Here is a 27,545-nt window from a genome sequence, read left to right on the forward strand (position 1 = left end):
AATATCCAATTTAACAATAACAATGATATAACATGTATACATATATATATATTAAAGAACTGAACAATTATCAACAAAAATGAATAGTGTTCATAGGATTATCATCTTAATGTATAAAACCCAAGTATGTATCATTAAATGAATGAATAAACAAATTGTAGTATATAGATTTATATATTAGAATTTTATTCTGGCTTTTAAACAATAAATACTGTATTATTGTTCTATATGAATTAACTTTGAAAATATATTGCTGTATATAATGAGAAAATACAACACATATCATTTAACTTTAGAAATACAATAATAATATTCATCTTTGCTACAGGTTGGTAGTGGATTGGAGGTGAATGATAAGAATTGACTCCAAATTAACCTAAATTTTATTTGATTGATGATCATAAACATAGAAATTATAAAATGTAATGTTTTACAAGTTTATATATTAAGTATCACAGTTGTCTATGTATAATTTGAACAAGAGAGTTCTCCTTTCCTCATATCCTGGTCAAATTTTCTTTGGTTGCTTTCTCCCTCCTCCCTCCCTCCCTCCCTCCCTCCCTCCCTCCCTCCCTCCCTCCCTCCCTCCTTTCTTTCTTTCTTTCTTTCTTTCTTTCTTTCTTTCTTTCTTTCTTTCTATCTTTGTTTCCTTTTGCCTTTTTTTCCTTTCTTCTTTCTTTGTTCTTATTTTGTTGTTTTTCTTAGTTGTAGCCTAGTTTCTTAAAATTGTGACATTCAAATCTCTTAAGAGCATCCATTGTATTAAAAGGCCATTTCTAAAGCTTAAAACTGCTTACTTTTTTATGTCATAAGCCTTTCAATATGCTTCACCTGGTCAAGGTGGTTTCAATACTAACTTTTCACTAATTATTACTTAGAAATTCCATTAATCAAATTCAGAGTTTTGTTAGGAAATTTTCTTAAGGTTTTGTGAGACAGGGTTTCTCCGTGTTTGGCTGTCCTGGAACTCACTAAGTAGATAAGGCTGGCCTTGATCCCAAGGAGACCCACCTATCTCATCCTCCCAAGTGCTGAGATCAAAGGCATGTGTGATCACCACCCATCAGGACTGTCATATTCCTATTGAATCAGTAGTCAATTTTTCTTCAGTAAGTAGAAACATTCACCTCTGTTGATGGGCTGGGCTTCAGAGCTGATACCCCAATAAGCCAGGCCCAGCCATTGATCTTCCAAACCCAATTAACAAATACATATTAGAACACTATAACAATTGATAAACAAAGAGTCCATGAAGGGGAGCTGGGAGGGATATATAGAAGGGATTGGAGGGAGTAATGTCAAAATAAACAGAAACAGCCAAATTGATAGTAAAATGCAGAATACAGAGATCTTCAAATGAGGCAAGTTTGGGAAGATAGACAAAAAGTTTCAGTGACACTTGTTCCACAAATTCATCTTCAGGGGAACCTAACATGATATTATAGTAAAATTTAAACAAGAGACAAGAAACATGTATACCTAAGCAGCCTGGTTAATGTGTGATCCTACCTATCATAGTCTAAACTCTAAGTCTCTCTTTAAAATTCATTCTTTCTTACAACGTAATATGAAAATTGTTCATCTTTCTACATGAGACAATTCCTCTTCTGGCAGAAAAATATCTCCAATATTTCTATCATTTACTCTCCAAGCAGGAGTTTCCTAGAGAAACATTTATTGTAGTCTATTCTGACAATATTGTGATACCCCAAGAAATAGGGACAGGTGTCTGCTTAGAGTGCATTCAAAGGGTGGCCTGGAAATCCTAATTCTTCTGTTCCTTCCATATTTAGCATTCCTGATAGGCAGGTTGGGTGTATTACTTATGAATCTTGTCAAATGTTAATTATATGATTTCTAATGTAACTCTCAGATGGGATGGCTTCAGTGTAATTATATTTTCTTCATATTTTCTATAATGTCATTCAAACAACTAACAACAACAAAAAATATTATGTAACTCCCAACTATGAAGTGCCCCAGACTTGGCTCTTTGATTTTGCAAAGAACCTGAAAATATGAGATGGAACTGCTAAGAAATTTAACTCTGTTGCTTTCTATAAAATGTCTCAGACATTGAAAAATGAATGTGTGACATACTTTTTGCACCTACAAAAGTCAAGTCACTAATAGCATTATGTATCAATCACTAACATTTGAGAGTAATATATTCATGCACAGGAGAGGATGAAAAAACACAGACACATGTCAGATTACTATTTAATTTCTGCTGCTGTCATGACTGTTTTTTCACAAGGGCATTCTTCAGCCTAGCATTATTTGCAAAGATAGAGTAGTATTCTTTATATTATAGGGTAAAGTATATAATGATAATTACTAAAACATACCTTAAAATGAAGAGCATGCAAACAATGCAACTTCAAACTTATGAACCCATGGAAGAAAGAAATGTGACAATAAGGCTGCACTCAAAAAGCACTAGGCACTGATAATTTCTCCGAGGTTTAACTACAAAGTTTACATCGAATTCTGATCAAAACATTCTCCTATTCAGGGATCTCCTCAGGGCAACTTTAACATCTTTGTTCCTCAAACTGTAGATTAAGGGATTCATCATGGGAATTATGATAGTATAGAAGATTGAAGAAATTTTCCCCTCATTCATAGACTCAGTTGAGGAGGGTTGAAGATACATAAATGTGCTTGATCTGAAAAATAGAGAAACAGCAAATAAATGGGAACTGCAGGTACTGAACGCTTTGTACTTGCTCTCAGCTGACCTCACCTGGAATATGGTGCAAAGAATGAAGGCATAAGAGATTATAATGATGGCAGTAGGAACAACAATGTCCTTCCCTGCTACAATGACTAGCTCCATCTCATTAACATAGGTGTTGGTGCAAGAGAGCTGCAGCAAAGGGAGGATGTCACAGAAATAGTGGTTGATGGTGTTCAAATCACAGAATGTCAGTCTCAGCATGAATCCAGTATGGATCATGGCACCAGAAAATCCCATCAAGTATTAACCAAGCATCAGATAGAAGCACATCATAGGGGACATAGTTATTTTATACAAGAGTGGATTACAGATAGCCACATAACGATCATAGGCCATTGCTGTCAGTACATAATATTCAGAAATGGCAATAAAGCAGAACAAGTAGAGCTGGGTCATGCACCCAGTGTAAGAGATAACATTCTTCTCCAGTAAGAAGTTCATCAGCATTTTGGGTGTAATCACTGAAGAGTAACAGAGGTCTATAAGGGACAAGTTAAAGAGGAAAAAGTACATGGGAGTGTGAAGGTGAGAATTCAGCACAATTAGAATGATCAAGGCTAAATTTCCTAGTGTAGTTACCATATATATTGCTAGAAAGAGTAAGAAGAGGGGAATTTGGAGGCCAGGCTCTTCAGTTATCCCCAAAAGAATGAATTCCATCAACAAGGAGCCATTTGCTACAGCCATTGTTCTCCAAGAAAATCTGGGGAGACATAAAAGGCAAAATTATAGGAAAAAGCGTAACTGACAACTATCTGTGATGATCTTCAGGAATGTCCTGGAAATGCACTGACCCACTTGAAAACATTGTGCCCACCTTTGATTTTACCATGATATAAAGTGGCATCCTTCCCTAGTAAATATATATAAAGCCTGTCTTTACTATTAGTGTTGGGAAACAAAGGCAGATAGATATCTGTGAGTGTAACATTAGCCTGTTCTACAGAGTTACACAGTGATGCCTCCCTTCTATACATACAGACAAATATACGTGCAAATAAACACACACAATCTCTCAAGTAGTCTGCACAATTGGTCAATGCATTCTCATTTTAAAATTATTGTTAGAAAAATCAAGAGAAATAGTACAAACATGTAGCTACCTAACACTGACCCCAGTTTGTGTTCTATGACGTAAAAATCAAGAGAATTGTTTCTACATGAAACAAAAGAGCCAGAATCTAAGAACAGTTAATATACTCAGGAACATTCATGATCTGGAAAAATTTTAGATTTGTCATGGAAAAGTAACTTGTTAAGTAAGGCACTGGAACTTAAATGTCTACTGGATCTCTGGATGATATCAATTTACTCTTCTCAGACATTCTTCTTTGAATTTCACTTTTTAATCATAGGCCTGTCCTAAATAGAGAGAAAGATGTACAACATGGATCCTTGGACTAGTCTCAATCTGAACATACTGGGCAAACAGAAAAGGCAGCACACTCCAGGGGAAAGCCTGCATAATCTTCCCTGAATATGAAATTGGTAATGGGTGTATTCATATCAGGAGAAAGAAGAATGTTTATTGTTGAAACCCATAGGAAAGAAAAACAGTTGAGACTTGGCCAAGTTGAAGAATGCTCAATTATGAAACAAAAAAGGTTCTTGATTTCAAATGTTAACTATGTTAAACAAGTTAATAGTGCTATATTTTATACCTGAATTTGTTTAAACGTTTTCACTTTATATATACACATTGATCTCTACAAAAACACACAAACGTACAAAGAACATAGATGGACTAGCTTCATCATTGGGTCATTTCAACATTGCATTTCTTGGTAAAAGCTAAGAATTTTATGACATACATACTATTTTGCATATTAGTACTAATTCAATAAATATGTTTAATAAAAATCAAAATGCTAGTTTGAATACATTTTAAAACTTACCTTACTTAGAAGAGAAAAATGAGTGGATTAATTGTAATTATTATTTATTTTTTTGTCTTAGGAAGTCAATACCAGGTTAAATTCTATGAGAATGCTGAAAAACAATATTTTCATGCATTTCCCAGACACCTTTCTGAATTATTATTTTAGGTAATAATAATAATTTGTAATTTAGTAGAATAATACGAGGAAAACAAACCAATTTTCTTCCATCACATTTTTCATTTGAAACCCCAGGTTCTATAGGATTTAATTCGTAGTTCCTTCTCAGAATACTCCAGAAGCTTTCTCAGGCTCTTCCAAAGAACTGAAAACAGATATAAAAAAGAACTGAAGTGATTGTTTGTAGATGCTAGATCAATATGTATTCTTATTGCCTTGGAGATTCAATCAACACCTACCCTGGTCTTTTGGGACTGTATATCCTCAGCACTTGAGTCAAAATTAAATGCCCATCTTCTGATCACCTACTTCACAGAAATCCATTGCTGCTTCTTTCCCTCATCCCAGATTGTCACAGAACAGTTCCACATAAGTGACCCAATGGCTTTCTTACCTTATCATAACAATTATGCCAGGAGTATAGTAACGCTTCAGTTTAATATCCCTTGATAATTTTTCCAAATCATTTTTAATATGTGCTATTTTTGTTTGTTGTTCTAGGCATGTATCTTAAGTCTTTAAGGGTATTATATGAGAGTTCAAACATACAAATACTTTCCTCAGTCCACTAAAATTAAATTTTACATGTATATAGGCATCAAGTTATGCCAATATCTTAGCATATTCCATAAAATCTCCTAGAAGTTGCACCAGGCCTGGGGTAGTGACAGGTTTCTGTACTTGTAGCAAGTAAATTTTTAATACAGGCATATAAGAAACTTCCAATGAATTCTGGGCCAAATATTGAAAGTAAGTACCCCAAAACTCAAATGGGAAAAATAAATTTAGAGTAAAAATGGAATCATGTGGTTGTCTCCATACTGTAATAAAAATTACTAAAGTATATGTGCAAAAATCCAGAAAATGTCTAATTTGCACTTAATGAACCATAAAACCTGATTGCTGATTTTAAAGATTAGTTCCAAATAAAAGTAGATAAACTCTAAATAAATTTTTATTTTTCAAAGGTTCACTACATGAATTAAATACTGGCACAGTACATGTAGCCACTGTGGCTTTAGAACCATCTGTAAAGTTTCAACATGGAAACTAAATTATTTAATGACATTGGCTTACTCTTTTTTCTTTTTATTAAGAATTTCCACCTCTTCCCCTCCTCCCAATTCCTTCCCACTTCCTCTTTCCCCTCCCCCTCCCTCTCCACTTCAAAGAGCAGTCAGGGTTCCCTGCCCTGTGGGAAGTCCAAGGTCCTCCCCCCTCTATCCAGGTCTAGGAAGGTGAGCATACAAACTGGTTAGGCTCCCACAAAGCCAGTACATGCAGTAGAATCAAAACTCAGTGCCATTGTCCTTAGCTTCTCAGTCAGCCCTCATTGTCAGCCACATTCAGAGAGTCCGGTTTAATCACATGCTCCATCAGTCCCAGTCCAGCTGGCCTTGGTGAGCGCCCATTAGATCAGCCCCACTGTCTCAGTGCGCGGGCTCACCCCTCTCGGTCCTAACGTCCTTGCTCATGTTCTCCATCCTTCTGCTGCTCATTGGGACCTTGGAAGCTCAAATGTGGATCTCTGTCTCTATCTCCATCCATCGCCAGATGAAGCTTCTGTGGTGAAATGCAAGATATTCATCAGTGTGGCTATAGGATAGGGCCAGTTCAGGCATCCTCTCCTCAGCTGCCCAATGAACAAGCTGGGAACATCTCCTTGGACACCTGGGAACCTCTCTAGAGTCAAGTCTCTTGCCACCCCTAAAATTGCTCCCTTAATTAAGATATCTACTTCCCTGCTCCCATATCCACCCTTCCTCCATCTCAACCATTTCATTCCCCCAAGCTCTACCTATCCTCCCCTTCTCCCTTCTTTCTCCCCCTCTCCTCTTAACCCACCCCACCCCCAAGTTCCCATTTTTGCCTGACAATCTTGTCTACTTCCAATATCCAGGAGGATAACTATATGTTTTTCTTTGGATTCACCTTCTTATTTAGCTTCTCTAGGATCCCGAATTATAGGCTCAATGTCCTTTATTTATGGCTAGAATCCACTAAGGAGTGAGTACATACCATATTCATCTTTTTGGGTCTGGGTTACCTCACTTAGGATAGTGTTTTCTATTTCCATCCATTTGCATGCGAAATTCGAGATGTCATCGTTTTTTACCGCTGAGTAGTACTCTAATGCATATGTATTCCACAATTTCTTTATCCATTCTTCCATTGAGGGGCATCTAGGTCGCTTACAGGTTCTGGCTATTACAAATAATGTTGCTATGAACATAGTTGAACAAATGCTTTTGTGGTATGATAGGGCATCACTTGGGTATATTCCCAAGAGTGATATTGCTGGATCCTGAAGTAGGTTGATCCCGAATTTCCTGACAAACCGCCACAATGATTTCCAAAGTGGTTGCACAAGTTTGCATGATCACCAGCAATGGATAAGTGTTCCCCTTACTCCACATCCTCTCCAGAAAAGGCTATCATTAGTGTTTTATATTTTAGCCATTCTGACAGGAGTACCATGGTTAAGCATCATAAAAGTAGTAAGATTGTGTGATGTCAAAGTAAAGCTTTCTTTCTTATTGAAACAGATTATTTCCTTCTCTTTCTTTCTTCCCTCCCTCCATTCATCCATCCCTTCTTTCTTACGTTATTTGTTTTACATCCAGAGAGCAGGTTTCCTTTTTTCCTATCCTCCTAGTTCCCAAGTCACCCCCATTCCCTGCTCCTAAAACTTAATCCACTCCTCCTCCATTTATGTTTATAAAAGGGTAGGTTTCCAATCAGTCTCAAAAAAAAAAAAAAAAAGGCTGGGACGGGGTGCTGAGGGCAACTGGGCTAGCAGGAATTGCTTTGCTTCAATAGCCTCTCTGCAGCGAGGTAGGCCCTTTGTTAGTGAGGTTCCTGGCCACCAAGGGAACCTGATCCTGTTCCATAAGATCCATAGGATAGCATTTGAAGGAAGAGATGGGCAGGCACCAAGGCACGAATTCTTCCATCAATTTGAAAAACAACATGAAAACAGCAGAACCCAGTGATCAGACAACAGAAGGTCTTGAACACCCTAATCCAGAAGAAGGGGAAAAATTGACATTATGAAAGCGATAGAGTCCCTTAAACAGCATGTAAAAAACGCCCTTATAGAAATGGATGAGAAGTATAACAAAAAGTTTGAAGAAATGAATAAATACCTAAATGATACCCTGGGAAACCAAGAAAAAACAATCAAACAGGTAATGGAAACAATTCAAGAATTGAAAACTGAAATGGAGGCAAGGAAGAAAACACAAACCGAGGGCAGACTGGATATGGAAAATCTAGGGCAATGAACAAAGACTATAGAAAGAAGCATAACTAATAGAATACAAGAGACAGAAGAAAGAATGTCAGACTCTGAAGATACCATTGAGAAAATAAACACACTGATCAAAGAAAATAGCAAATCCATCAAATTCTCTTCACAAAACATTCAGGAAATATGGGACCCAATAAAAAGACCAAACCTAAGAATAATAGGGATAGAAGAAGGAGAAGAATTACAACTCAAAGTCCCAGAAAATCTATTTAACAAAATTATGGAAGAAAACTTTCCCAACATAAAGAAAGATATTCCTATGAATATTCAAGAAGCATACAAAACACCAAATAGACTGGATAAAAAAGAAATCCCCTCCCCATATAATAATCAAAACACAAAACATACAGATTAAAGAAAAAATATTAAGAGGTGCAAAGGAAAAAGTTCAAGTTACTTATAAAGGTAAACCTGTCAGACTTACACCGGACTTCTCTACAGAAACCACGAAAGCCAGAAGGTCCTGGATAGAGGTACTGCAGAAACTAAGAGACCATGGATGCAAGCCCAGACTACTCTACCAGGCCAAGCTATTGTTCACTATCAATGGAGAAAACAAAATATTCCAGGATAAGAACAAATTTAAACAATACATAGCCACAAACCCAGCCTTACAGAAAGTAATAGAAGGAAAATCACAACCCAAGGAATCCAACATTGCCAACACTGCCTATAATGACTTAGACAACTAGCGACCCTTCACCAGCACAATTCAAAGAAGGGAAACACACAAACTTTACTACCAAAAAAATAATAACAACTGGAGTCAACAACCACTGGTCATTAATATCACTTAATATCAATGGACTCAATTCACCTATAAAAAGGCACAGGCTAAGAAATTGGATATGAAAACAGGATCCAACATTCTGCTGTTTACAAGAAACACACCTCAACCACAAAGATAGATATCTACTCAGAGTCAAGGGTTGAGAAAAGGTTTTTCAAGCAAATGGACCTAAGAAACAAGCAGGTATAGCCATACTAATTTCTAACAAATCTGACTTCAAACTAAAATCAATCAGAAAAGATAGAGATGGTCATTTTTATACGTATAACAGGAACAATTTATCAAAATGAAGTCTCAATCCTGAATATCTATGCCCCTAATATAAAAGCACCCACTTATGTAAAAGAAACATTACTAGAACTCAAGGCAGATATCAAACCACACACACTGATATTAAGAGACTTCAACACACCTCTCTCACCAATGGACAGGTCAATCAGACAGAAACCTAATAGAGAAATAAGAGAATTAATGGAGGTAATGAAGCAAATGGACTTAACAGATATCTTAGGACATTCCACCCAAATAGGAAAGAATATACCTTTTTCTCTGCAGCCCATGGAACCTTCTCGAAAATTGACCACATACTCTGTTACAAAGCAAACCTCCACAGATAGAAAAAAATTTTAGTGACCACCTGTGGTTTATTGGATCACCATGGATTAAAGTTAGAATTCAACAATGAGGCTACCCCCAGAAAGCCGACAAACTCATGGAAACTGAAAGAAAAAAAAACATATGATCATTTCATTAGATGCTGAGAAAACATTTGACAAAATTGAACATTCCTTTATGATAAAGGTCTTGGAGACATTAGGGATACAAGGGTCATATCTAAATATAATAAAAGCTATTTACAGGAAGCCGACAGCTAACATCAAATTAAATGGAGAGCTACTCAAAGCCATCCCACTAAAATCAGGAACATGACAAGGCTGTCCACTCTCTTCATACCTCTTCAATATAGTGCTTGAAGTTCTAGCAATAGCAATAAGACAACATAAGGGGATCAAGGGAATTCGAATTGGAAATAATTTAAACTTTCATTATTTGCAGATGATATGATAGTATACATAAGCAACCCCAAAAACTCTACCAAAGAACTCCTACAGCTGATAAACACCTTTAGTGATGTGGCAGGATACAAGATCAACTCCAAAAAAATCAGTTGCCCTCCTATACACTATGGATAAGGATGCAGATAGGGAATTCAGAGAAGCATCACCTTTCACAATAGCCACAAATAGCATAAAATATCTTGGGGTAACTCTGACCAATGAGGTGAAAGATCTATTTGACAAGAACTTTAAGTCTTTGAAGAAAGAAATCGAAGAGGATACCAGAAAATGGAAGGATCTCCCTTGCTCTTGGATTGGGAGGATGAACATAGTAAAACTGGCAATTCTCCTAAAAGCAATCTATAGATTCAATACAATGCCCATTAAAATCCCATCAAAATTCTTCACAGACCTTGAGAGGACAATAATCAACTTTATATGTAAAAACAAAAAACCCAGGATAGCCAAAACAATCTTATACAATAAAGGATTGTCTGGAGGCATTACCATCCCTGACTTCAAACTCTATTACAGAGCTTCAGTATTGAAAACAGCTTAGTATTGGCATAAAAACAGAGAAGTTGATCAATGGAATCGAGTAGAAGACCCGGATTTTAACCCACAAACCTATGAACACCTGATTTTTGATAAAGGAGCTAAAAGCATAGGATGGAAGAAAGAGAGCATCTTCAACAAATGGTGCTGGCAGAACTGGTTGTCAACCTGTAGAAGAATGAAAATAGACCCATATCTATCACCATGCACAAAACTCAAGTCCAAATGGATTAAAGACCTCAATATCAGTCTGAACACACTGAACCTGATAGAAGAGAAAGTGGGAAGTACTCTACAACATATGGGCACAGGAGATCACTTCCTACGTATATCCCCAGCAGCACAGACATTAAGGGCAACATGGAATAAATGGAACCTCCTGAAACTGAGAAGCTTCTGTAAAGCAAAGGACACTGTCACTAAGACAGAAAGGCAACCCACTGACTGGGAGAAGATCTTCACCAACCCCGCAACAGACAAAGATCTGATCTCCAAAATATATAAAGAACTCAAGAAACTGGACATTAAAATGCTAATTAACCCAATTAAAAAATGGGACACTGAACTGAACAGAGAATTCTCAGCAGAAGAAGTTCAAATGGCCAAAAGACTCTTAAGGTCGTGCTCAACCTCCTTAGCTATCAGGGAAATGCAAATCAAAACAACTTTGAGATACGATCTTACACCTGTCAAAATGGCTAAAGTCAAAAACACCAACGATAGCCTTTGCTGGAGAGGTTGTGGAGTAAGGGGTACACTCATCCATTGCTAGTGGTCATGCAAACTTGTGCAACCACTATGGAAAGCAGTGTGGCGGTTTCTCAGGAAATTTGGGATCAGCCTACCCCAGGACCCAGCAATACCACTCTTGGGAATATACACAAGAGATGCCCTATCATACTACAAAAATATTTGTTCAACTATGTTCATAGCAGCATTATTTGTAATGGCCAGAACCTGGAAACAACCTAGATGCCCTTCCATGGAAGAATGGATGAAGAAAGTATGGAATATATACATATTAGAATACTACTCAGTGGTAAAAATCTATGACTTCTTGAATTTTACATGCAAATGGATGGAAATAGAAAACACTCTCCTGAGTGAGGTAACCCAGACCCCAAAAGATGAACATGGGATGTACTCACTCATAATTGGTTTTTAGCCATAAATATAGGACATTGATCTTATAATTCGCGATCCTAGAGAAGCTAAATAAGAAGGTGAACCCAAAGAAAAACATACAGTTATCGTCCTGGATATTGGAAGTAGACAATATTGCTGGGCCAAAATTGGGAACTGGGGGGTGGGGTGGGATGGGGGAAAGGGGAGATGCGGAGAGACAAGTGAGAAGGGGAGAATAGGGAGAGCTTGAGGGAATGGGATGGTTGGGATAATGGAAGGATAGATATGGGAGCAGGGAAGTAGATATCTTAATTAAGGGAGCCATTTTAGGGTTGGCAAGAGCCTTGACTCTAGAGGGGTTCCCAGGGGTCCAGAGAGATGTACTCAACTAGGTCTTTGGGCAGCTGAGGAGAGGGAGCCTGAAATGGCCCAATCCTATAGCCATACTAATGGATATCTTGCATATCACCATAGAACCTTCATCTGGCGATGGATGGAGATAGAGACAGAGACCCACATTGGAGCAATGGACTGAGCTCCCAAGGTCCAAATGAGGAACAGGAGGGAGAACATGAGCAAGGAAGTCAATACCGCGAGGGGGGCACCCACCCACTGAGACATTGTGGCTGATCTATTGGGAGATCACCAAGGCCAGTTGGACTGGGACTGAAAATGCATGGGATAAAAACGGACTCTCTGAATATGGTGGACAATGAGGGCTGTTGAGAAGCCAAGGACAATGGCACTGAGTTTTGACCCTACTGCATGTACTGGCTTTGTGGGAGCCTAGCCAGTTTGGATGTTCACCTTCCTAGAGCTGGATGGAGGGGGGAGGACCTTGGCCTGCCCACAGGGCAGGGAACTCTGACTGCTCTTTGGACTGGAGATGGAGGGGGAGGGGAGTGAGTGTGGGGAGTGGGGGAAGGGGGAGGGAAAAGGGAGGTGGGGAGGAGGCTGAAATTTTTTTTTCTACCATTTATCTTTTATAGGCTCTTGATAACTTTATAATGTAAAACATACAGTCCAGTATGAAAAGTCCCTATAGCTACTAAAAGTTTCAACAGTTTAAAGGTTAAAATTTCTTAATGTGAGCTCCAATAAAATAAAGAAAATTACATAACCAACATATAATGGCACAGAGTAAACATTCCTATTCCAAAATGAAAGAATCAGAGTACAGAAAGCAGTTGTATAAAATCTATTAAACAAAAGAAGTACAAAATTAATGATAATGTATTGGACATGCAAATTAAATTGGAAAAACAACTTAAATGCAAAGCAATTACTTACACTTTTAATATTAGCCAGACTAATAAAGAAGCAATTAGATCTCATTATATGGCTATAAAATTGGTTTGCTATAGATTGATTGTAGATTGATTGTACCAACTGTTTCTAGTGGGTTTTGATGGTCTAATGGACAGGAGGTCTATTCTTTCTTTTTTGTTTGCTTGTTTATTTGCTTCATCTTTATGGTCAACTTGAAAAGAACTCAGATTGAAACTTTTAGAATTTTTTCCTCCAAATAAAATAAGAGAAATATCCTATGTACTGGTGCGTATTTACTTTTCCTAAGGGATGATCACTTCTTTTAAAACCAATGAGACAGATTCATAGCTGGATGTCTATTTGTTCATACTTATGTATATTCATGCGCAATGGTGAATCAATTTTCTCAATCACACAATCAAATAACTGACTGAAAATTCCCAGCATCAGGTAATATGATCCTAGGGGACAAGAAAACCCCACAAATACACAATTCTCTCAAATATCCTGCCTTCCTTCCCAGACAGCACCAACCAAAATGGTAAAATTAACTGATCTGATATTAAATAGAGAGTAAAACATCAGGTCTGCCATGGTCGTAAAGTTCAGAGAAACATTTTCTTTTCTAGAAAAGGTAGTTAGGCTGACAAGACCCACATTTCGAATCCCCTCCCCATTTCCCATTCCACAAATTAGATTAGCCAATCACATCAGATTAAGAAATCAAGCTCCAGCCAGTGGGAGGAGAGGCAGTCATGACCTAGGTCATGGATTAAAGACAGAAGCCATTTTGACCAAGCATGCATTTTATTAGCCTAGTTTGGGTTCAAGAACTGTCCTTTTTACAAACAGTATTCCCTTGCCCAAACGACTTTAGCTTTATTCATGAGTGCCTTTGTCTAACAACGAGATTGTTCTTTTCTGACAGAGTAGCTTGGACAGGATTACCAAGACCTGTCTCAAGAGAAAGATTTTGAAATCAGTTCTTTACACTAAGACTTCCTGGAGTGACTGCATTCTTCTTAAACTTCCCCTGCCCTGTTTATCTCTCTTCCATACTTTTCCTACCTTGAAGCATGCTAGGACAAGGATGTTTTCTGGCTTATCTCTGTTTCTACAGAATATGACTTGAAAGGGAACTCTTATTGATTCTTTGAAGCATTTGGCATTCCCATATTTCCTCTGCAATGCCAACACTGCACATGGGCCTCTTAGAAAATAGGTTGCATTTCCCAGTGTACTTTAAAGCTCAGTGTGTTTATAAATTGAAGGGCTTTTGTTGGTGGTGGTGTTTTGTTGTTTGTTTAAGTAGGAAATAAAAACAGACTTGATAGTTTCTGGAATCAGGTTTCTTGTAATCTTCTCTACTGCTGAGAATGGGGCCATCAACATCCTAAGTCAAAGGCATGGAGATTGCTCCTTATGCATAACAGTGTGGTGGGACAGTGGTTAGGTTTCTGAGAGCTTCATAAAACTGAGCAACAAATCAGATTAGGAATGAATATCTCCAAGGTTTATACAACAGAAAATAAAATAGATGTTGTTTTATTTAAATCACTGATATTTGGGGTTTTCAAAATTTGGAATCTGATTCTGACTTATTTATGACAGATCTAGAACTGTCATAAATTTTATGTCAGTCCGCCTGATCTGGCCAACATATCCAACATACCCTTCCCCCCAAAAAAACTCATGTGGCAAATGATTCAGTGATCAGAGAAGTATTCTGTTTCTCACTGGCCAAAAGAAGTTTCCATGAGGATGGTAACTTAGTAATATTGACAAAGCTGTGTGTTGTAACAGGAGAACTCTATCTGGGCAGTATATCTTATACTCACATCTTGCAAAGTAGATTATATCATGGTCTGTAATATACTGTGTGTATGTACACATTCTATAGTGAAATATAAAGACCTTAAAAGTTATCCATATACTATTGATAAAATAAACTTTATAATTGTTAAAAAAAAAAAGAAAAGCAAAGAAAAAGAAAAAACATGAAATACCAAGTTGCAGTAAGACTAAGCACCTCACCAGGTAATGAGACTGGGCAAGGCGACTCATTATGAGGAGTAGGGTCCCAATAACCAATAAAAGGATGTTCCTACTCTTGGGAGTTCTATAAGTGGATAACGCTACACAACTATAACATATAACACAAATGCAGAGAGCCTAGGTCAGTCCCATGCAGACTTCCTGGTTAAAGGTTCTGTCTTTGTGAGTCCTTATGCGCCCAAGTGGAACAAAATAATTTTACAGTTGGGAGTCACTGCAACATGATGAACTATATTAAAAGACTGCAACATGAGGAAAGTTGAGAAGCTCTGCTCTAAAAGTTTTCTTGCAGTCTGATCTTATGGAGGCAATGTCTCAATTGAGGTCACTTCCTCTCAGGTGGCTCTAGCTTGTGTCAAATTGACATTAAAACAGTCAGTTACCTAAGGGCAGGTTGACTACATTGGACTACATCCTTCATAGAAAGGACAATACTTTGTCCATATTGGAGACTTAGATCGTTTTATGGTCTTCTGAGCACCTCTAAATGGCTTTCCACAGCATGTACAGCTTGTCTGATAGGCTCAGGCATACTCTACTTCTTGGCTACTGCTTTCCTTAGCAGTCATTCCATGGTTCTTGTAGGCTGCACTTTACCAATAATTTCTCTTGTGCTTTTTCCATAGTGCAAAACCTCAATGTCTCTGTATGTCCCCTTCTATCCTAGGGCTTCAACTGCTGCATCTTCAACAGTAGTCTCTTCTGGACTCTTACAGAGCCATCCATGAGCTCTAATATTTGGTTGTCCGATACAAAGTGCTCAAGAACAAAAAGATTCAGCAGGTTGTAATTTTGTGTGTGTGTGTGTGTGTGAGAGAGAGAGAGAGAGAGAGAGAGAGAGAGAGAGAGAGAGAGAGAGAGAGAGGCAATAATAATCTGGCAAGAAGTGGTTATCAGTTTGAGAAAGAGGGTGTAACGTGGAAGGTGTTGGCAGAAGTACATTTTAAAGGGAGACACTGGAGGGAGGAAAGAAAATGGGGAAATAATGTAGTTATATTTTAATTAAAATGTTTCCTTAAAGGAAACACATTGTTAAATAAAAAAAAATGTCATATTGGATGACTGTGAATGTAACCCAGTCATAGAAGGATCATATTCAAGAATTGAGTTTGACCCAGAACACTGTAAACATATTACTACAAACAATAGAAAAATTAACTTAAAAGTAATTTTGAAAAATGTCAGTGAGTTCCTTCCCTTAAATGTATTAATATAATGCTGGAAAGAAAACGTCGATGAAGTAATATGAAAATATGGGGACAGACTTTGAAGCATTACCAATTTCCTTTAATAAATAAAATATATTGGAAGATTGAAGTTCACTGTTGCTCATGACTGGACAATCCCTGAAGAGAAGATCAGACCAGATTAAAGTTTTGAGTCCCCAGGGAACTAAAGAGATGCAATTGCCCAGTATATAAATGCAACTGCATCATATTCTGTCTATATCGAACATCTCCTCTCTTGGAAGGCAAAACTCTTTACCGACCTTTCTCATAGTAAAAGGTACATTAGACATTTAATGTACCATGAAACTCTTTTTTCAGGGGGGCCTCATAAACTGTCATTAGTAATAATAAGAAAGGGTATTTCAATTTCCTATGCTTAATAATTTTCTTATATGTTAGGATTAGTAGCTCAAAAAATATCCTGGGATATGAGAGGTTATTTTATTCTGTATCATTTTATAATTAAAGGAATTGAAGACTCATAGCAAAATATGACACTTATAGAATGATAGGAGTGAATTTCAGATCTAAGGAAACATCAAAGTTTTCTCTTACATGAAGGATAAGTTTTCAATTAAAAATTTCAATTAGCAATTCATACTAATTATTGTGCTTTTTATTTACCAACTTTATTAATATACCACTAACATTTAAAATGATATATGTGACATTTAGATCATCATATTTTAACTAAAATATTCATTGTGAAGTGACTCAACAATAAAGTTAATTCAAATATGCTTCCCTGTTTATAAGATACTGTTTATGTATATTTTGTGCACACACTCAGTGAGAAGATATTTAAAGATATGTCTTGTTAGTCAATCTTAAATATATAATATCATTTTATCCATAGTCAACGTGCTGAACATTAGAACACAGTTATGTTACATTATTTGAAATTTTTAAATTTTGGTTTTTTTTAATTAACTTATTTCCTTACACCAGCAACCAACATTCTACTTTTTGCTTATGTAAATATAAGACTGCAATTCAGTGTATATCATGAGCTGTTTCTGCCTCAGTGTCTTATCTTTTATATTTGCATAGTAGTCCCAATGATATGATGTACATTGCTTTACGATACAAAGTTTACTTTCCATCATTTGCTAAAATTCTGTGGCTTTCCTGAGCATCATGCAGGTGATCAGAGAACATTCTGACTCTGAACAGAGTGTTTGCAGGGGTTTCAGCAGTAATTTTTAACTCCACAGGCATTTCTCACACTATTCCACATTCAAGACTTTCTTTGTAACAGACAGTACCTTAATGTTCCCTAAAATCAGTGTTCCTGCTTCTAACTCTATTGAGTCCAATCTGGTGCCTCATCATCAGGTTTTTATAATTTATATTTTTGCCAGGGAAGCTGTGGCAGGTTCTATAACTTACAACTTTGCCAAAGCAGAGGCATGAAACTATGGTAAGTGAGTGCTGTATGAACTTTTTCAAGGAATATGTGAACCAATGACTTCTTAGCTCAGAGAGGGCACCAAAACTGGACTAAAGTAATGATTCTACTAAAGTATAATTGGAATAAACAATGAATTCATTGGACTTACTTACTGCAGCATGGATAAAGTGTGTGACAAACAGAGATATAGATGACCCTGAACACATCTACATTAGGGAAAAGTTTATCACAGGCTGGATTATGACGTCTCCAAAGCTGCACAGGTGGAGTGCCCCTTTAGTTAACCTTCCACTCTACATAATGAGCACTTCAAAACACTGTGTAAAACTGAGGCAAAATTACACGCAGCTGAGAATTTAGCACAGAGTGAATAACTGGTATTTCATGTGATGGTCTGCTTACCCTCTCTTCATTCTTCTGTGAGGAGATGTCATGGCAGAAACTTGAGGATCATTCCCAGGTAATCGTAGCTTCTCTTAATAAGATAGTAAAGACTATTGTATTTTGAAGCCAGCATGCTACAACAAATAGATTAGGAGAACTCTGTTTTGGTCAATCCTACTTCATCCTTTTCACCTGAATTTTCTAGAAGTTACATTAGAATATTGCAAATGGCAACACCGGGATCATCTTTGAGGGTGAAATTAGTGATAATCTGTTGTTTCTAATGTTTAAGATGCTAACACGGGATGTAAGACATTATAATTAATATGTAACATGAAAGATTTCTCCAATGATTCTTTTTTGACACAGGATCTCTTTTAACCTATGCTGAACTTGAAGTTACTGCATAACCTAGGACAACTTTGGGTGCCTGTGTTTCCTGCGTCTACCTCTTGAGTACTGGAATAACAGGCATGTACCACCATACTTGGCATGGTATTCTTTAATTTCATGCTAAGCATTTTCAGATATTGACAGCTTATACTTCATTCTTTGGGGAGAATCTACTGCTAGAAGGTTTATTCTCTCCTCCAATTTTTCTATATTCTTTTCTCTCCACAAATTCTCTTAGGGAAGAATGGTTCTGGCAAATAGCTCTTCCGTGACTGAATTCATTCTTTTGGGATTAACAGACCAGCCACAACTCCAAATACCTCTATTCTTACTGTTTCTGTTAATGTATACAATCACAGTATTGGGGAATTTGACTTTAATAATTTTAATTGTGTTAAATGTTCATCTACACACTCCCATGTATTTTTTCCTCTTTAATTTGTCATTTGTAGATTTCTGTTATTCTTCTGTGATTACACCCAAAATGATGATGAATTTTGTACTAAAGAAAAATCTCATATCTTATATGGGCTGTATGTCCCAACTCTACTTCTTTTGTTTTTTTATAATTTCTGAGTGTTATGTACTGATGTCAATGGCTTATGATCGATATGTAGCTATCTGCAATCCACTCTTGTATAACACTACCATGTCCCCAAAGGTGTGTGTTTATCTTATGCTTGGTTCATATTTGATGGGATTTTCTGATGCAATGATTCACACTGGTTGCATGCTCAGACTGACGTTCTGTGATGGAAACATCATCAACCACTATTTCTGTGATGTCCTTCCTTTGCTGCAACTCTCCTGCACCAGCACCTATGTCAATGAAACGGAAATTTTCATTGTAGGGGGGAAAGACATAATTTTGCCTAGTGTTATCATCTTTGTCTCTTATGGCTTCATCCTCTCCAGCATCCTCCAAATAAAGTCCAATGTGGGCAGATCCAAGGCCTTTAGCACTTGCAGTTCCCACATAATTGCTGTGTCTCTGTTCTTTGGATCATGTGGATTTATGTACTTGAAACCCTCATCTGCTATATCAATTGATCAAGGAAAAATATCTTCCATTTTTTATACCATTGTCGTTCCAATGTTGAACCCCTTAATATATAGCTTGAGAAACAAAGATGTTAAAGTTGCCCTAAGAAAGATCCTGAACAGGAAGAAGTTTCTTACATAGTTACAACATAGATATTTTCGGTGTTTCACACATATTTTTAGTCACACCTTTTATATAGGACTCATAGATATTCCCATCATTATTGTTCTTTATTAGCTTTTTGCCTTTTTATAAATACAAATAAGTGAATGTTTTTTCTTAATGTTATTATAAACAATTTCTAAGAAAATAAGAATGAATCTGATTTCGAGTTAAGTAACAATTGGTTGCCAACATTTCACTGAAGATAGTTCTTATTTTCATTTGAAATGAATTCCAGATCAGGCATTCTTCCTGTACCATTCTCTACCTTTCCTTTACGAGGGAAGAATATGTTGCTTTCAAATATGAGAATAGAATTGACAGAGATCCTTCCTCATTCAGTTAAATACAGCATACCTTAAAACTGTAAATTCTGTGAAGTCAATATTCTTGTGAGATGTATTATACTTACCCTATGCAGGTAAAACAATGTTTATTACAATGTGAATATATGTCTACTTTATAAACAGGATTTTGAAACTTAAGAGAGATTGGCAGCTTCATTATCTCATACAGCTATTTATGGTAAAAAAAAATCAAGAAGAACTATCATTCGTCAGAATTCAAGCCCACCATATTGTTTATTATATACTGTGTCTGCTTTTCCTGCAAATCAATTAAAAGACAGATTTAAATATTTCTGCTTAATAATTTAATTTCTTTGTTTTATAAGTTAAAATTCACTAAATAACTATAACATTTCCAACTTATTATTTGACTGTCCTTTTGGTTTTTATAAATCCATATAAGAGTTTCGTCAAGGTGAGAGGGCCTGGGAGGAGTGGAAAAAGAAAACACTGTGGTTGGTATGTATTATATGAGAGAAATATTTCACTTTATACATTGACCAGGGGAAAGAGTTGCATCACTTTTGGTTGAAGAAAGCTTTTTTATTGGAGGTCCCTTTCTTTTGGAAAAAGAATGAATGTGACTAAGTATAGTTCTGGGATGACTGACTCAAGTTAGAAACAGAGTTCTTTTGTGAATGTGTTTTCAGCCTGTTTTCATTATGATAATAAAGACACGGAAGAAAAAGAGCACATTGTATGCAGGTGCAAGAGATATACAGTGTGAAAATAAAAGATCTCAATGTAGAGAATCACCTGTGAAAATTGAAACAGCATTTTGATCTGATTTTGTGTTACTTTGTGAATCTTCAGTTACTGTAATTTCTCTCTTCAAGTGTTTACAGAAGCCCCTGATGTGATTCAAATCTCAGCACACTTTAATTTTTTTCTCAAATTTTATTTATTTAAAAGAGTCGAATTTTAGAGTAGTTTCTTTTCATTTTTTCCCTTTACATACAATAACTTTTGGTAAAAATCATTTTCATTATCCCTGGTTAATTTACAAATGATGTTAAGGTAAAGTTGGTCTTAAAATTAATTGGATTAGCCTAATATAGAGCTTGAGGACTAATATAGAATTTCTCTATGATTCTGACATGGGTGGGTTTTGGGTCTATTTTGGGATATTTCATTACTAAGGCCAGCAAGTTGAAGGGAATAGACAGGTCATCAGATGGTTTCTGGTGTACAAATATGTGCCTTTATACATTAAAATCCCACCCAGCAACGATTTACATCCTGAAGGCAGGTGCACTGTTCTCCTCAGTGTGGAATCTAATGTAATCATCTGCAAGATTTAAAATCTTTCTCAGAGAGAATTAAGCTAACCACTGACAAACATCATTGGCCTACACTACTAATATATTGTCCCAGAAGGAATGTTATGCACTGCTTCCATTTCAGTAACTTATCTGTCAATCTTTGTGCTAACTAGGAACATTTCAGAAGTTAAAGCAGAAGAGAGTCTCACCCAGCTTCTTAAATGCTGAATGATGCTCAGAGATGTCCCGAACTTGCTCTAAATCACAATCAATAGTGCTATGATTGAGACATACACTTTGCATTCAAAATCAACAGTTTATAAAACAAAATAAAGGAATTGTAATTAACACAGAAGTCCACATATGGTTTAAGTTCAGAGAATTAGAAACCATGGAATGCTCAGCCCTATTGGAACAACTAAATCACATTCCTCCCCCCAAGGCTCAGAGGTCATTCTAGAAAAAGCAGAATTATTTTAAGAACAAGAGGTGGTAGATGACTATAAGAAAAGCATATTTTATGAACATAGAAGGGCAGTTATACATTAATTCCAACTAATTGTGACAGTACAATATGCCCAAGAACTGGTAAGACAGAATCCCGGCATTAAGAAAAAAAGTGGATGTGAAGTCTCTTTATTACCCATCAACCTGTTAGATCCTAATAGCTGAAGAGATAAAGTTTTCTTTGGGAGGGCGGCTGAAAGGTTGAATATGTTCCAGTGGAAAGCCACACACCTCAGAATGTATGGGCAGCACAAACTGGATGTGATGGACTTAAAAAAATACAAAGGAAAAGGGGAAATTGAAATGGTAAGGAAGGGGAAGTGAGGCTTGGAGAACTTGGGGGAAGAGAGTTAACATGGTCAAAATACATTATGTAAAAGTTGCAACTAATATTATAAAAATAATAAATTAGGGTAGTAATAACTGTTTAAGGAATAAAAGTGCTGATGTGAACAGTTAAGAACAAATACAAACCTAGAAAAATGTTAAGGAAGCAGTTTTAGTAGTTCATATGTTAGAACTTTATTTCTCAATTTTGACGAATGAAATATCCATAATTTACACTGGCAGGCATGATAAATGGAAATATAAGGTAACATATGTCATCATCCTTTCTTTGTGTTTTTACCCTATCCTAGAATCAGCAATATATACTTGAGTACAATATTTCACTTTATTTCCTATCACAGTTATAACAGCTATATGATATAATATCATATCAGCCCAAATGAGGCTAACATGGCTGCTTCTCTCTTTCCTCTAGAACATATATTTATTCCAAGAGTCCTACAGTGATGTGGCTTACAACAGCCACACATTTCATAGATGCCATTCCTAGTATACTGCCTTTTCTACATTTTCTTTATATTTGTAACTTGAGGACAGATGACAATCAGGACTTGTTTGAGTGATGACACTCCAAAAATTCCAGAGAAGCTTTTGAGTAGAATCAACATGGAAAAATAAAAAGAATAGATTTAGCTGTGTTCACAAAGAAATACAGAGAGGATTGTGGATTTATGCTACCATTCTAGTTATAGGTTTGAATGGTGGTTAAAAGTTTTCATCTTCTCACACATGGAAACATGTTTATATTTTAAATAATTTTATACATATGATATTTTATAATATAATGAGGTTAAATCTTTAGTTAGAAATCTATTCAAATGAGCAACATATAAATCCATCGATATTAGAAAAAGGCACTAATATTTGAAATGTATAAATGTCAATTAGAATGTGTCTCACCTTAGAATAGAACAATAAAAAAAGTCCATTGAGAAATCTACACTGAGTAAAGGCACTGAATTATTCCTTGTACCATGACAGGTATGGATTCACAGGACACTCAGATTCTGTAATGGAAAGAAAATCGTTGCATCAGTGTTGTAGCTTTGTACCATGTTTAGAGCAAAGATGTAGTAAAAAGGGTGTTTGACATGTTCAATGATTATATTTTCTCAACTGCTTCATCATGCTTGATAAATCTCATTATGTATATACACAAACATTGCTGCAACTTTTCTAACCTTTTTTTCAACCTTTGCCTGATGCTTTCTCTTTTGTCTGTTATTTTCACTTTGCTGTTGTTGTTTGTTTATTTTAAATACCAAAGATTTCTTTATGTCAAAATCTTCCTGTCCTGAATATTCTACTGCTCAGATTATTTATACATGCCACTATATTGAGCTTGAAATAACCTAGTGTGAAAGCACACATACACACACATACACTAAATAAAATTTATAACATTATCTATTTTGTATTTTTATTGAAATATATTTATTCATATAATATATTCTGATTATGGTTCCCCCTCTAAAAATTCCTCCTAGACCATAAAACATTTTGTCTACCCAAATACATGTTTTTATCTTTCTCTTACATTAGAAAACAAAGTTATCTTTAAAATATAGAAAAAATAATAAAATAAGATAAAAACAAACACAAAAGCCTAGGACAAAACTAAAAATTAAATAGAAATACAAAAAGCCTGATGTGGAGTCCCCTCCGTGTGCTGTGATTAGCCTTAATGAATAAAGAAACTGCTTGGAACCTATAGCAAAGCAGAACTTAGGTAAACAGGGAAAGCTAGGCTGAATGCTGGGAGAATGAAGGGCAGAGTCAGGGAGAAGCCATGGAAGTTTGACAGCCAGAGTCAGACATGTCAAAACTTTGTTAGTAAGCCACTGCCACGTCGTGATACCCAGATTAATAGAAATGGGTTAAATTAATATGTAAGAGCCAATAAAAAGCTAAAGCTAATGGGCCAAGTGGTGATTTAATTAATACAGTTTCTGTGTGATTATTTCTCATCTAAGCTAGTCAGGTAGCTGGAAACCAGCAAGCAGCCTCCTACTACATGCAACAACATGGTCAACTAAATCTATGTAAAACCTTTAAAAAAAAAAGCTGGAAAAGGAACCCTAGATACAGGAAAAACAAAGTTTAGCCTCATTTTTTTCAGCTGGCAGCATGCTGCTGCTCCTTTAAGGGAGGTTTTCCTGATTCAGCTATAGTAGGGGGAAAAACCCACACCATTTTGAAATTCCAGCTTTCTGGGCCTTGATGCCAGTGTGACCTCTGGCTCTTTCAGGAGATGGAGCATTTGGATGAGGTTTGCGAGCTAACTGCTGAAGCTTGTTTGATCATGACATGAACTGGCTGTGTGCCTGAGAATGGGGCTGTGTTCACGGTTCTCAGAGGCAGGAGTGGCTATCCATGCTGGATTGGGCAGACAAGCAGGAAGTACCTTATTTACCATAGTAACGGTACAGCTTAAGTTTTAGACTGGGTGGGAAAGTAGGTAGTACTTTATATACCATAGTAATGATGCAGCTTAAGTTTTATGAAGCACTTAGCATTTTAAAGACCATACCTAGACAGTAAAGAATTACAGATATCCAATAAAGATTAATCCAGATGAGTCATAGTGTTTGCTAAATGTACATAGGCTTGGAAAAGAGAAGAAAAAAGTATAAAGATTCATAAAATAAAGTTAATGCTTTAAAAAAAGGAGTAAAGTCTTTAAAGATTCAGAGTACAGATAGTCATAGAAAGATAATAAAATAAATATTAAGAAGTAATAAAGTAAAAAAAAATAAGCCATGCATTGGACTATAAACAGAATCTGGATTATGTATATTATTGTGTTTTCTTTATATTTTTAACTGTATAGGAGCTAAGTACAGAAAGACATTTCATTGTATGGGATGCTAAATTAAACCAACATAAAGATATCTTGACTTCGGAATTCAGAAATAAGGATTTATAAATGAGATTCTTCTTTTGTTTCCACACAGAATGAAAACCTGTGGATTCATTCCAGGCTAATATGGTTTGATGGTCCAAAATCCCCTGAAAGGCTGCCTTGAACACCCTCAAAAAATTACTTTACCCAATAAACAGCAAGAAGAAGTTCGGACAGAACTATGCTCATATTTCTAAATATTGTCTATAAATGTTTGCTTATATTTAAAGGGGGATATGATATAAATATTAATAATTTGCATTGGTATGGATCTTGATTTAGTTACACAAATTTAAAGTCAATTTTGTTATATGTATATTTCTGCCCTTGATTAAGGTATTGTACTTGTGCAGCTCTTTTAAAAAATGTAATGTATAATTAAGAAATACAGGTTAATAAATACTCATCTATAAAAGTCAAGCTTGTAGTCATATTAATTAGATTTTCTAAATGTACAGAGATATATTTTGGATAGATAGGTTTTCTTCAAATCTTGCAAAGACTACAGAATATGGAGTTTTAAATGTTTTAAGAACTTAGAACTTTTCATGACAGTGAGACACCTGGCAGCAAGCTACTTCAAGAGGATGATGGGCATTGAAGATGCTCCTTATGGAGTTTTTTGACTATTTGGCAGGAAAGTGCCCTTGCATGTACTGCTTAATAAGATGGACATGCTTGACCCACAGAGAAATGACTGCTAAACTTACCTAAAGGTGAGACAATCCTTTGGGGTTCCTGTTTCATGAAAGCATCTGCTACACATTCTATAGGACACAGAAAAATGTGATGGTGATTTAATTAATATGGTTTCTGTGGGTTATTTCAGTCTAAGCTAGCCAGGCAGCCAGGAACCAACAAGCATCCTCCCATTACAAAAGCCAAAGAAAACTCAGAAGAAGATATAGATGTAAAGACACACAAAACGAGAAACAGTAGTATGTAAAGAATGTACATGTATGTCAAGGAAAACATACTCAAAGCAGTATGAAAAAAATACAAAGGAAGGAAGTAAAATGAATAAATAATGCTGGATTTATTTTGTGTTTCTATCTAAGGCCAAGCATGGTGCCTGATATTAAGAGTTTCTTTTTTTTTTTGAACTTAGTAAGAACCCGTTAGAGAAAATTAATTTTTTTATCAGTACAGATAGTAGTAGTTATCAGTAGTGATAGCATCTGGGTTAGGGATATTGGATCTGTGCAGGCCCTATGCATACTGCTATAGTCTCTTTGAATTCAAATGTGTCTGTCTTGATGGATTTAAAAGCCCCTGTTTCCTTGGCATTCTCCTTACCCTCTGGCTCTTAAAATCTTTCAGTCAACTTCTTCCTAGGGTTTCCTGAGCAGTGAGAGGGAAGTAACTGTCAGAGACATTCCACTTGGGACCAAGTGTTCTGTGGTTTCTCACAGAACCATCTGTGAGTCTTTGTATTTATTCCTACCTACTTCAGGAAGAAGTTTCTCTAATGATGTCTGACCAAGACATTAATTGATGAGTATATCATTAGGAGTCATTTTGTTGTAGCATTCCTTTAGTGGGACAGCAATATTTGGTTTTTCCTAGGTCTCTAGCCTATCTTGCCCTCAAGTTTTGGCCAAGAAAGCAGTGTTCGTGATGGGTCCCATCTCATAGAGTCTTAAATCCAAATGGATATTGGATAGTTAATCCCATAGACTTTGAGTCAGTAATTGTCTGAATATTCTTCTTACTCTACATCCTTGTTACCATGAGTTGTCATTTGTTTTGTTGAACTTAGTCATTCTGTTATATTCAAGATGAAATGTCAAAGTAGTTTTTTTTTGATTTGCATTTCCCTGATAGCTAAGATAGTGAACAATTTTTTGGACATTTCTCAGTTTGGATTTTCTCTATTTAGATATACCTCACTTAAATTTGGTTATTTACATTCTTGAAGTCCAGTTTTTTAGTTCTTTATATATTTGTAAAATGAGTCAACTAATGGATTTGTAGTTGGTAAAAAAAAAAAATTGCCCATTCAATGAGCTGCTGTTTTGTTCAAATGATGGTGTTCTTTACTGTGTAGAAGCTTCAAAGTTTCATGAAGTCCCATTAACTGTTGTTCTTAGTGCCTGTATATTGGTGTTCTGTTCAGAAAGTCCCTTCTTGCACCAGTGAGTTCAAGAGTATTCTCCATGTTCTCCTCTGTCAGATTCAGCGCACTTGGTTTTATTTTGAGGACTTTTATACGTTTAGAGTTGAGTTCTGTGCAGGGTGATAAGTATCAACAACTTGGATTCTTATACATGCACCCAGTCAGTTCAACTAGCACCATTTGTTGAGGATGGTATCTATTTTACAGTGTGTATTTCTGACTTCTTTGACAAAAATAGGTTTATGGATTTACACCTGCATCTTCAGTTTGATTCACTTGACCAATGTGTCTGCTTTTTGCCAAGACCATGTTGTTTCACTACCATAGTTGTTGTAGGAGGCCACTTGTTTATTCCTGGCTGCTCACCTCTGAAATAATCACACAGAAACTATATTATTTAAATACTGCTTGTCCAATCACTATAGCATATTCCTATCAAGCTCTTAGATATTAAATTAACACATTTCTATTATTTTACATTTT

The 27,545-nt window shown here is 36.1% G+C and overlaps 1 protein-coding gene and 1 pseudogene across 2 annotated transcripts; one reads left to right on the forward strand and one right to left on the reverse strand.

The window, feature by feature from the left end:
- Positions 1-2,494: 2,494 nt before the first annotated feature.
- Positions 2,495-3,448, reverse strand: LOC130873218 (olfactory receptor 145-like; annotated as a pseudogene).
- Positions 3,449-14,605: 11,157 nt separating this feature from the next.
- LOC130872723 (olfactory receptor 8B8-like) lies at positions 14,606-19,559 on the forward strand. Of its 2 annotated transcripts, none has more exons than XM_057766936.1 (2): positions 14,606-14,613; positions 18,620-19,559. In XM_057766936.1, exons 1-2 carry the CDS (start codon positions 14,606-14,608, stop codon positions 19,557-19,559), a joined length of 948 nt encoding a protein of 315 aa, XP_057622919.1. The 2 variants fall into 2 exon arrangements, with proteins under 2 accessions (XP_057622919.1, XP_057622920.1); XM_057766937.1 differs by lacking the exon at positions 14,606-14,613 and adding an exon at positions 15,629-15,651.
- Positions 19,560-27,545: the final 7,986 nt, after the last annotated feature.

This window comes from Chionomys nivalis, chromosome 4 (assembly GCF_950005125.1).
Source record: "Chionomys nivalis chromosome 4, mChiNiv1.1, whole genome shotgun sequence".
Classification (NCBI taxonomy): Eukaryota; Metazoa; Chordata; class Mammalia; order Rodentia; family Cricetidae; genus Chionomys; species Chionomys nivalis.